The sequence below is a fragment of the Molothrus aeneus genome, chromosome 16 (genome assembly GCF_037042795.1).
Source record: "Molothrus aeneus isolate 106 chromosome 16, BPBGC_Maene_1.0, whole genome shotgun sequence".
Lineage (NCBI taxonomy): Eukaryota > Metazoa > Chordata > Aves > Passeriformes > Icteridae > Molothrus > Molothrus aeneus.
Window position 1 is genome coordinate 9,542,950 of NC_089661.1, and position 11,575 is coordinate 9,554,524.

The 11,575-nt window shown below is 38.9% G+C and overlaps 1 protein-coding gene across 1 annotated transcript; it reads left to right on the forward strand.

Moving 5' to 3' along the window:
* Window positions 1–145: 145 nt before the first annotated feature.
* On the forward strand, window positions 146–11,127 carry PMS2 (PMS1 homolog 2, mismatch repair system component). The gene is made up of 15 exons (XM_066561048.1): window positions 146–262; window positions 499–638; window positions 1,247–1,333; window positions 2,401–2,503; window positions 3,174–3,357; window positions 3,848–4,015; window positions 5,168–5,265; window positions 5,541–5,640; window positions 5,894–5,978; window positions 6,368–6,520; window positions 7,533–8,427; window positions 9,211–9,378; window positions 9,848–9,948; window positions 10,142–10,311; window positions 10,698–11,127. The coding sequence occupies exons 1-15, from the start codon at window positions 243–245 to the stop codon at window positions 10,839–10,841; spliced, it is 2,616 nt and encodes an 871-aa protein (XP_066417145.1). The 5' UTR covers window positions 146–242; the 3' UTR covers window positions 10,842–11,127.
* Window positions 11,128–11,575: the final 448 nt, after the last annotated feature.

The window sequence follows — 11,575 nt, forward strand, 5'->3', positions numbered from 1 at the left end:
CGGAGCGGCGTTTGAGTGACATGCGTGGCACCCAATGGGCTACGGGATCGCCCGCCCGCCCTCCTGCCATTGGCCGGCGTTGAGTCGCGGAGCGCGTCCCTGCAGGACGGTGGGCGCGGTTGCGCCGCCGGGCCGGGAGCGCCGTCCATGTGGGGCGGGCGCGCTCCGGCCGCTCCTGGCGCTGAGCGAGCGGGGCGGGAACCTGAGGAGAGCCCGGCCCGTCCCGCCCCGCCGGGGCCCCGATGGAGCCGGCTGCGCCCTGGTGAGTGTGTGCACCGACCCGGTACCGGCCCTGGTCCCCACGCTCGCACCCCCTGCCCAGGCCGCTTTGCTCCTCTCACGGGAGCCGCGCTCCTCGCACGGGCCGTACCCCGGCCCCCGGCGCGGTTCCGGCTTCCTCTGGTTCCTGCCTCCCCTCCCGGCTCGCTTGGGGAAGCCTGGCTGGGGTTTCTGCCCGCTCTCACCGCTGCCCGTGGTTTGCTGTCCCTCTGTCCCCAGCCCGCAGCCCGCCGGGACCATCCGGCCCATCGACCGCCGGTCTGTGCATCGCATCTGCTCAGGGCAGGTCGTGCTGAACCTCGGCACTGCCGTGAAAGAGCTGGTGGAGAACAGCCTGGATGCCGGAGCTACCAACATCGGTAACTCTTCCTCGAGTTTTAGAACTTTCCATAGGATTCTAAAGCACGTCTTTTTCCTCAAAACCGAGTGCATGTTAACAAATCCGGGTAAATACTTCTGTTCGGGCCAAGCATCTTTGCAGTGATTTTCCACCTCAGGTTAATAAAACATTCTGATTCCCAGACTCCTACTGCATTCCTAGCAGCATGTGAGATTGTGTTATTTAATTTCTAGTGGCCCCTTTGGCCACTACTAAAGTGGTTGTTCCATGCAGGAGTAATGATCAGGCTGTGCCGGCCTTGGGCTAGCACAGGGTAAAGGCAGGGCTGGCTTCCAGAGCTTCCAGGATGGTGGCTGGGATAATTGGGAAAACTTCTGTTTAGACAAAAGTTCAGTGAAGCTGAATTGCCTGAAACTACAGACTGGTTTGCATTAGATTGACCTAACTTTTGACAGCTGTCAGAGGTTAGGGGGTTTTTGTTTGTTTGTTTGTTTGTTTGTTTTCTGTTATTATTAAATTTTGACATGGAAAGCTGTTATTTGAAAAATTGACTTCAATTGCAAAATTGATACCAAACACTATGCGTGAACATAAAGAATTAAAATACTTTATGACTCAATTTTGTAGAGATAAAGCTTAAAGATCATGGGGCAGAACTGATAGAAGTTTCAGATAATGGAGGTGGAGTGGAAGAGGAAAACTTTGAAGGCTTGAGTAAGTTGAATTTTTTTTGTAATTTAGATGTGGCATTTAGTTTAATCAATCACATTTAATGGACACTTGGTTTTTACATAATGTGTGTGTTACCTGCAAGACTTGAGCAACACTAGACTGATCTTCTGTAGTGCTCTTGTGGTTATAGTTCTTGTAACTCAGAAATAGACTTTGGTGACTTTGGTTACTTAGCTTATTTAAGTGGCACAAGCAATACAAATAATCACAGAGGAGAAAATCTTATAAAAGTCCATGTAGATTAATTCATGTTGAATCATTGGTCGTTGTTGAAGGAGTTGAGCTGTGTGGAAGGGGCTGCTTTGGGAAGGTGAATTATAAACTCGAGTATTTGCTGAAGGGGAGCTGACATTGCCCTGGCTGTCAACCTTCCCATTTGCTAGTTTGGAATTGTACAAAACGGGAGCAGAAACAACACTGTCTGATGAATCTAACTAGCCACTGCAGTAGAAACGCTGTCATTTCTTTTTTGATAAAACACCTCGGAATCTTTTCCCCATAGGTTATTACTCAGTAATTTTGGTGCTCACTGTGCAATTTTAGCTCATCAGAAACTCAAAGTGCTGCTGTTCCAGCCCAGTGAAAGTCCAGGGCTGCTGCTGCTGCTAGGTCAGTGTGTCAGCTGGTGACTGGTGCTGCACTGATGGTGTGGTTTGAGTCTCCTCAGCTGTGGTGGTGCCTGGGCTTGCCCTCTGTGCCCCATGCACAGCACAGGCTGCTGCTGCTTTCTGGCAGGGCACAATCTGGGACAGGTCCAGCAGCAGCAGAGGCAGGTACTGTGTCCTGCTCTGAGGCATCTTGTAGAGCTTGTAGCGATAATGCTGAATAAATCTGTGATGTAAGTGTGAAATTGCAGGTGCAGCTGAGGATTTTAAAGAGATCCTGTTTATAGGAAAAAGGAAAGCAAGCTGTATTTTGTCTTTAATCATTATGTAAAATGCAGTGAATAATACAGAAGGTGTTTTGCTTCTTGATATGCATACAAAATGTACTTGCATAGACCAGTGGCACTTTGAAGTAAAATGTAAATTTGAAATATCTTTTTCCAGCTCTGAAACATTACACATCAAAGATACAAGATTTTTCTGATCTAATGCATGTTGAAACATTTGGGTTTCGAGGTGAAGCTTTGAGTTCACTGTGTGCATTAAGGTAATTAATATTATTTATTAGTAGTAGGAAGTTACTATATGCACAAAAGCACTGCACCCTTTCAGTTTACCATTATTGACAAAGTGGGGCTTTGGAAACTTCCAGTTCCTTACTGTCAGTCAGTTTTGAGAAATAGGTTGCATGACATCCTGAGTCATTTCCAACCAAAATTATTCTGTGTTTCTAAGCACCTAATTGGTCATTTTATGTACAAAATTTGGTGTTACTTAAGGATGCAGCTCTTTACAGGGTGGAATAGTGTATTTGCATGAGTATTTGATCCTCTGATGTAAAGCACTGTAATTTCAAGTGCTGGTTGTGAGGCTGTAACTCATTAAGGCTGTATGTAAATTTCAGACCAAGTATACATTTTAAATCAGCCTTTGTACACAGTGCTGCTGGTATCTATTAGAATGGGAATGTAGTGTTCAGCAAAACTAGATTTTAACACTGAGTTCTATAAGAGGGGGATGAAAGGGATACAAATAAGAATGTGTAGCCATGGAAATGTTACACTACTCTGAAGAGCAGGTTCTTAGTTGTGTATGGGGAAGAGTTGTTTTAATAAAATTAATAGTATTGCTGTAGTTTCTATGCTGCTTGTCATGAGGAATAGATAAGATAAAATGCTGCTCAGTGAATAATTCTGTTGCCTCTCTCCTCCCACTAGTGATGTTACCATTTTCACCTGCCATAAGTCAGCAAAGGTTGGGACTCGTTTGGTGTTTGACCACAATGGCAGAATTACTCAGAGGACTCCTTTCCCACGGCAGCAGGGAACCACTGTCAGCATCCAGCAGCTGTTCTATACCTTACCAGTGCGGCATAAAGAGTTCCAAAGGAACATCAAAAAGGTCAGAAATTCGCAATTCAAAGGAGTATTGTCCCCCAGAATTTATTCACTGCTGAATGAAATTCACTTCTCTGTAGAATGTACTGATTACAGACTATTTCATGCCTGTCGTACATCTTAATCAAATAACAAAAGTCTTCTTGTATGCTTTTCTCTTCTATTTTGCAATATTTGGATTTAAAGGTACGTTCTCAGATTTTCAGATTTTGAAAAGAATCCATATCATGATCACTTATCTGTATTTTAAAACCAGGGACTGCTGTGTTGTGGCTAAATATGTCTTGTAAACATCCTGTTTATTTTTAAAGTTCTATTTTTAATATATATATATATATATATATATATATATATATATTTTGAATTTAGTTGTAAAGATTTTAAGGATAAAACTCCCCCCCTTTGTTACCTGCAGATATTGAATGTTTTGTTTATACATTTGTGTTTTAAAAAGAGATTTCATATGAATTTGAACTTTCTTTTTCCTTTAATAGGAATATGCAAAAATGGTCCAGCTGTTGCAGGCCTACTGTATTGTCTCCAAAGGAGTGAGGATTAACTGCACTAATCAAATTGGCCAGGGGAAAAAAAGCTGTGTGATATCCACTGCTGGAAGTCCCAGTTTAAAGGAGAACATTGGAGCAGTATTTGGACAAAAACAGGTACTGCTTTTATATTTGAAAAGAGAGAGGATGTAGCTGTATCGAGGGATTTTTAATATTTACTAAGTGTGAGAGGATGGAGTGTAGGTCTGCAGCACACCCCAGAGGCCGACAGAGGAGAGACACCACGGCCTCCATGGACTCTGAGTCCTGGATCTGCTCAGAGATGTTTTAGAAATTGTTTAGGAAATGGGGTTATGGCTTAATATCTCTCTGAAACCAGTTTTAAGAGCTGTTGTGTCAGCAAATGGACTGTGTGCCACAAGAACAAGCAATTTAAAAAATCCTTCAAATGGTGTGATGTGAAAGTCTTAACTGAAGAACAGAAAACTGAGGTCTATCCACTTTGGCAAGCTCTTCCTATGAAACGAAGTTTTATTCTGGATAAGCTTTAAATGGGATTGCAGTCAGATTGTAAAGCTGTAGACTGTGATGCTTTCTAAGGAATAGCTATAAAAAGATGAGAGCAGAGATTAAAAAAAGCTCAAAAACATCCTTCCTACACCTGTCTATTACAGTCATCAGAAATATTGAGTGGTTGAAAGCTGCTGGCTGTTGATAAACAATTTTTCCCTCCACAGCACCCATACATAGAATGTTTAGCTTATATCCTGTTTCTTAATATTGAATACCTTAATTGATAGGAGCTGCTCTAATGGCAGAAAAATAACAGTGGCATGACTGGGAAGATGTTTCTGGTAAACATAGCTGTTCTTAGGGAGCTTGTGATTCAAATAACACATTTTTAATAGTGTTTTATTGTCCTTTCAAAAGAAACTCCTGTTACTCTTTTTACCCTTTATTTTAGCATGGAACTTGTTTAGGTCATATGTATGTCAAACTGTCAATCAATTTGTTGCTCTGCCTGTGTACATTTAATGTAAGGGTCTGTGAAATAACTGAAGTACAGGTTGTGATATCAAAGGATGAAAACAGGCATTTCTTAGAGGAATTTTTCTGTTTCTCAGCAAACAGTGCTATTATCTTCTAGTAGGTTTGGATATTTTAAGTGTTTGTCTTGGTCAGCTTTGGTCAGCCAAAACCCACCATTTTTCTCAAATAAATTTTAAAGCTAATAAATGACAATAAAATGGATGGGAAAAATCTATATAGGTTTGATGTTTCACTTCCTTCCCTTTTTTTTTTTTTCAGTTGCAGAGCCTTATTCCTTTTGTTCAGCTTCCTCCTAGTGAAGCTGTTTGTGAAGAATATGGACTCAACCCTGCTGACATGCCACAAAATCTTTATAGGTAATTAGGAAAGTACCAACCACTGCTGCCTGTGGCACTTTACCATAAACCAAAATTTAAAATAATAAATAAAAAAAAAAGGTGTGATTTGTGGTATTGAAAAAAGCCAAGAACAGCACAGTAGATATTGGGATGCAGTTTTGTAGTAGCCTTTGTCAGACAAGGAACTGGGAGAGGAGATGTGTATTTCCATATTCACTGGTGCTGTGTAATGGTGTTTCCTTAGGCCCTGTATAAAATTCCTTTCCCTCCCTCTCTCATTGTCTGTCCCACAGCATTGGCGGCTTCATCTCCCGCTGTGCTCACGGTGTGGGACGGAGCACGACGGACAGACAGTTCTTCTTTGTCAACCAGCGGCCCTGCGACCCCGCCAAGGTGAGGGGCTGCTTTAACACATCAGCCCCACGAACTCAGTGTTCTCTGGAAACCTCAGCAGAGTAGCTCCTGTCTATGTTTGTTTCTTGGTAGTAGAAGTTCCTCTGTCTCAGGTTGCTGTCTTAGTTGTGTCTATTTGAGGGAATAAGATCTTAATCGTACAATATACATTTTAGTACATTAATTAATACACACTGGTGCAAAATAGAAGATAATATTTTTGAAATGTATTGTTTTTCCACCTTTTTTGCAGGTTGTCAAGATTGTGAATGAAGTTTATCACTTACACAATAAACACCAGTATCCATTTGTTGTCCTTAACATTGGGGTAGATTCTGGTACGTTCTGAATAATTTTTAGTAACTTCAGTTAAGGCTGTTACAATTTATTCTACAATGATGTTTGTATTTAGAGAATATTGTCATTTTCATCTGTATGACTTCCTGCACTCTGGGGATTTTTTTAATGCTTAGTTGGTGAGGGAGAAATAGAATCTAGCTGTGGTTCCACTATTTTTCCCCTCCACCTTTTCAATACTCAAAAATAACTTCTTAAGTGATGAGGAAGATGTTATCTTAAGTACAAGAAAACTTGTATCATGTTTGCTGGGATGCTGAGACAGTTAAATCTGATTTGCAGACAAAATGACAAACAAACCAGAACTAATTCTGTGCAATAACATTGCATTTTATTTGTAAAGCAGTTATTTTTCTTTTTTTTTTTCCAGAGTGTGTTGACATCAATGTAACTCCTGACAAAAGGCAAATTTTACTTCAGGAGGAAAAGTTTTTATTAGCAATTCTAAAGACTTCTCTGATGGAGATGTTTGGTAGTGATGTTAACAAACTCAATGTCAATCAGAAACTTCTGGACATTGCAGGTAGGACACAAAATGTGGAAGTTTTGAGTATGATATATGGCAGAGGATTAAAAATGGGAAAATGTGTTTGTAAAAACCCAAAGAAGAAATTAAAAAAAAGATTAAACCAAAAATAAAGAAGGACACAAAGTTAAGTGATTGTTATGAAAATGACACATGCCAGCACAGCAGGATTTACAGTCAACTTTGTGAACAAAAAATTCACCCAGAATTAATTGATAATGCTTGCAAAAGATTTCTCCCAAGATACTAAAGAGACCTATGGTTTTTTTATGAAAACGTCTTTGAGAAAAAATGGTCAAGGGGTCATAAATAAAATATGAAAATTAAGTATGAGTTTATTGGGTTTTAAACTTTGATTATTTTCTGTTACCTACAGAAATTGCTGATTCTCTTGTGACTGTGTAGTCTTTCAAGACTGCTTTCCCAAGTCAAGATCATCTCATTCTCCTCTTTTCATTCAACAGAACCCCCTCTAATTTTCCTTTTTGCTGACATACAGAATCAGTTGTAACCTGATTCTCACTGTTATTTTAAATTAACCTTCAGTAAAATCCTTGTTGCACTGGCAGTTGATGGGGTTGAAGTCCTCTAATGACCAGCAAATCCCATATACTCTAAGTGCCTGTTGTGCCACCTCCTTAACACTTTGCCAATGGAATTTTATAGTGACCATGAAAGTGTAAGAGCAGCTCACTTTTCATTGTCACTCTGTCATTAAACTCTTGATAATATAAATAAATGTGCTGATTGGACTGATTACTGTTCCAGTTTAAAAAGAGACTACAAATTCACTTTTAGTAGTGTCATTTAATGTCCTCAAGATGTAACTGTTTCTGTGTTTGCTATTAATACATTTCAGCCCTATACTCATTGTCTGAAGCTTCAGGGCTCCTTTGAGCTATTTGCTATTTTTCTACCTCTTTTCATTCCTTTTCCTAAAGCACATAATTTAATTTATGTTTCCAGCTACCTCAGAATCTTGAAATACTCTGTATTCTGATTTCACTAGGTAACTTGAAGAAGACACTTCCTGAAGAGGCAGAAAAGCCTCAGGCAGACACGCTGTCTGACCCTGAGGCTGAAAGTCCAAGTGGTGAAGGCAAAAGAATAATGACTCTTGCCAGATTAAGGGAGTCATTCTCTCTCCATCAAGCAACAGAAAGTCATTTTCAAAGCTCTAAAAAGGTAAAAGAGCAGCACAGTTCCCCTAGACAAAGGTTACTCGATACCACTGGGGGCACTGTAAAGATTCAAAAGGCTGTCTTGACTAAGAAGGCTGAAAGTTGTCATAAGTTGGACTCAAAGGTGTCAATTCCAAGGAGACACTTGAGAAAATTAGAAGATGCTTCAGATTCTGGATTCTGTAGTATTTCAGAGTCAGATGCTGGATGTAGCACACCAGAAGCTGGAAGCTGCATCAACAGTGAAAGTGCAGTTAATTCTGAGGAAGAATTCTGTAGCACAGAAGAACAGATGCAGAAGCAATGTCTTAAAACTGCTGGATGCAGTAAGAAATCATTGGACTGTGATGTTCAGGTCTTGGGCACTGAACCTGAGCTGGATCAAGTGAATGACTGGACTGATCAAAACAAATTCTCTCAAGAAGCCAGTAATTGTTCCCCAAGAGTAAAACGTTTTAAAAGCAGAAATTTTAAAAGTGAAGCAGATGATTCCAAGGCAGGTAAATATCCTGAAGTGATGGACACTAATGTTGATGTACTGGTGGAAGTTAAAAAGAAAATTGTGCCTCTTGAATTCTCTATGAAGGTTTTGGCAGAAAAAGTAAAAAAGGTAATACAGCAACAACAGAAAAATACAGAAACTGAAAATTACAGAAGATTTAAAGCAAAAATTAGTCCTGGGGACAATAAAGTAGCAGAAGATGAATTAAGAAAAGAGATCAGGTATTTCTGCTTTCACTTGTTTAATGTTTTACTCATCAGTTCATAGAATTAGTTAAGCAAAAATAGAAGACCTGTCTTGAGGGTGGGCAAGAGCCTTACATGTACCTGCTAGGTTTGGGTCTATTTTTTATTTATGTCACAAAAAAACCCCTATTTGAGTTATTTAACTGACAGAGCAGCTACTTGAACTAAGTGCAAACAGAATGTGGAAAAAGACACTAAAAAGGCCACAAACTTCATAGATTTGGCTTAGATCAGCCTTGTAAATTGCAATGCAGTCAGAGAAACACAAATTTCATGACAGACAGCACACAGGAATATGAGCATAGCTCATATTCCTCCCTTATGTGAATGACATTTGGTGAGACATGCCTGGAAAAATAAGTTACATTCAGGTGGTCAGGGGACAGTCAGTGTCTGTGATTTGTTAATATTTGTGTTAGGAAAGTCTTTAATTGTGAAAAGAAGGCAAATATGTATCAGCTGCCTTCAAAACCAGGATGCCATCTTCAGTGTTACTTACCTGGGCTGTTGGCATACTGACTGCTTCTAATTTTATTACCACAAATGGGGGAAACCTGCCTCAATGATGGATTTTGTTCTGCCAGAAATGGCCTCATAGATCATTGGCAGATTTTCAACACTTATATCCTGCTTAAATGAGATTTTTTTTTTTTTTAATATAAAGTGTGTTCTGCAGGGGAGAAATAGAAGTTTTTAAGTTTTACATGATAACTGATAAGGGTGTAATTTATAATCTCTTTATATTTTTTTTGTATACAGTAAAGAAATGTTTGCAAAAATGGAAATCATTGGCCAGTTCAATTTAGGGTTTATAATAGCAAAGTTGAATTCTGATCTTTTCATAATTGACCAACATGCTACTGATGAGAAATACAACTTTGAGATGTTGCAACAACACACTGTTCTCCAAGGTCAGAAGCTGATAGTGTAAGTATTTGCAGTGTTTAACAATAATAACATGTTTTAAGTTGAAAATTCAATGTTTCAGAAGGATATCTATGATTTATCTTTATGTAGCATTTCACACATTCAGAACACTTGAGACTCAAGTGGTTTTTATATTCAAAGTGTTTCAAAGAGTCAATCCTTACATGAAACACAAATTCCATGGATGCAGTTGTAGCTGTGCAGCAAGACAGTGGTCAAACAGATTTCCACAGGTTGGCAGGATACTGGAGACTGTTCCTGCAGCAAGGAATGCTGCCCCACTGACTTCATCTGTTGAGTAACACTTGGAAGCAACTGCTCAGTAGTGAATTTTATTTTTTTCACACAGCAGAGTGAAAAGTTTTACTACAGAGCTCTGTATTAAGTATTTCTAGGTTGTTTCTGAAATCAGTCTTCAATTCTCTGCACTGTGTATCTATGCAGCTCCATCTTTTTTTCTCTCTTTCAGGCCTCAAAATCTTAATTTAACAGCAGTAAATGAAACTGTATTGATTGAAAACCTGGAAATATTCAGAAAAAATGGCTTTGATTTTGTCATAAATGAAAATGGTGAGTTTGGATGATGTTAAAAGTAACTGCCATAGTTACCAGTTTGGTTAGTTAATCTATCAAAACATTAAACATTATATATGCACATCACATCATAATAACATTTTCAAGTAGTTTCTCAGCTTTTCTCTCAAGAAAAAAAAGTAATTTCTTGTACTTCTCTGTATCTTCATTGTTGTTGCAAACCTTCCAGCTCCTGTAACTCAAAGAGTTAAATTGGTATCATTGCCAACAAGCAAAAACTGGACTTTTGGGCCACAAGACATAGATGAGCTGATTTTCATGTTGAGTGACTGCCCTGGAGTGATGTGCAGGCCCTCCAGGGTCAGACAGATGTTTGCTTCTCGAGCTTGCAGGAAGTCTGTAAGTACTGCACTTGATGTCTGTGTTCAAATAAATAAATACCACATTTCCTAATGTAGGACAGGTGGCTGTGTCTGCATGTGTATTGCAGGGCAAGTTTATATACTGCTGAGTGTCAACAGCTAACATCCTTCCTTCTGTTCCTCTTGTTTTTATCTAATTTACCTTGGGAAATATTTCTGCTAGTTCTTTATTTTGTTCCAAACTAATGCACTCATGAACCCACTGTTAGCTGTGTTTTGTCTTCTGATTGTCTGATTGAAGGTGTTTTTTATTTTTAATGCCTTGCACAGAATTTGCTGTAGTAGCTGAAGTACTGCTCTGGTCTGTGTCAGCTGGCAAATGGAAAAAGAAAAGAATTCATTTATTTTTTCCTTTGCTTGCAGGTGATGATTGGAACTGCACTGAATGTGCAGGAAATGAGAAAACTGATCACCCATATGGGTGAGATTGAGCATCCCTGGAACTGCCCCCATGGAAGGCCTACCATGAGACACATTGTCAGTTTGGACTTGATTTCATCACAATAAGTCAGTGTCTGTTTATTAACATTTTAAATTTTAATTCTTGGCAATATTTTGAGCTTTTATCTTGATTCTCTTATTTTGAGTAAAAAAAATTTTAGGCAGTCTTCAAGATGGAAGCTAGAGCACTTGGAGGCTTTCAGCAGGGTTTCCTTGTTATGCCTGTCATCAATACCAACATCCTGGAATTCATGTAAATAACTTCTCTCTTATTGCAATTTACTGTGTGTTGTACTTCTTTGAGCAGCAATCAAAACTTTTATAAAATAAATACATTTATATATAAAGATAATGAGTAGCTGAACCTCATTTATAGAAATACACTGATTCTGAAAATGAAGTGGAATGTGAATTTAAGTCCCTGGTAATGCTATAAACCAAATATTAGTTTTCAATATTTATACATCAAGTATATGATAATTTTAGAGAAAATGAAAGTTATACACAAGTTTAAATATTTTTTTCCTATACCAAAGCTGGGTATTGTTAGATAATGACTTAGAGCTTTAATATTGCATTTAATGATTAATTTTCTGTTATCCATGTTTAAGGCTTGAATAGAATTATAAGTCTGGCATCATTACTTTTAATTAGCAAGTTCCAAACTTGTTTTTCAAGAACAGGGATTCTTTTTCTGATAATGAATGGGAAAAAAAAGCTGTCTCAACAGGCACTGCCAGTCAGGTCAGCCCAAATTCTATCTCAGTATAATCAAAACCGGTAGAAAATTATCTTTTTGA

What these genes read in the sequence shown, in the direction of transcription:
- PMS2 (XM_066561048.1), top strand. Translation starts at nt 243, where the DNA reads ATGGAGCCGGCTGCGCCCTG. An exon ending in TTTTGTCATAAATGAAAATG is followed by an intron (nt 9,949 to 10,141) that starts GTGAGTTTGGAT and finishes CAAACCTTCCAG; the next exon opens with CTCCTGTAACTCAAAGAGTT. An exon ending in CTCGAGCTTGCAGGAAGTCT is followed by an intron (nt 10,312 to 10,697) that starts GTAAGTACTGCA and finishes CTTTGCTTGCAG; the next exon opens with GTGATGATTGGAACTGCACT.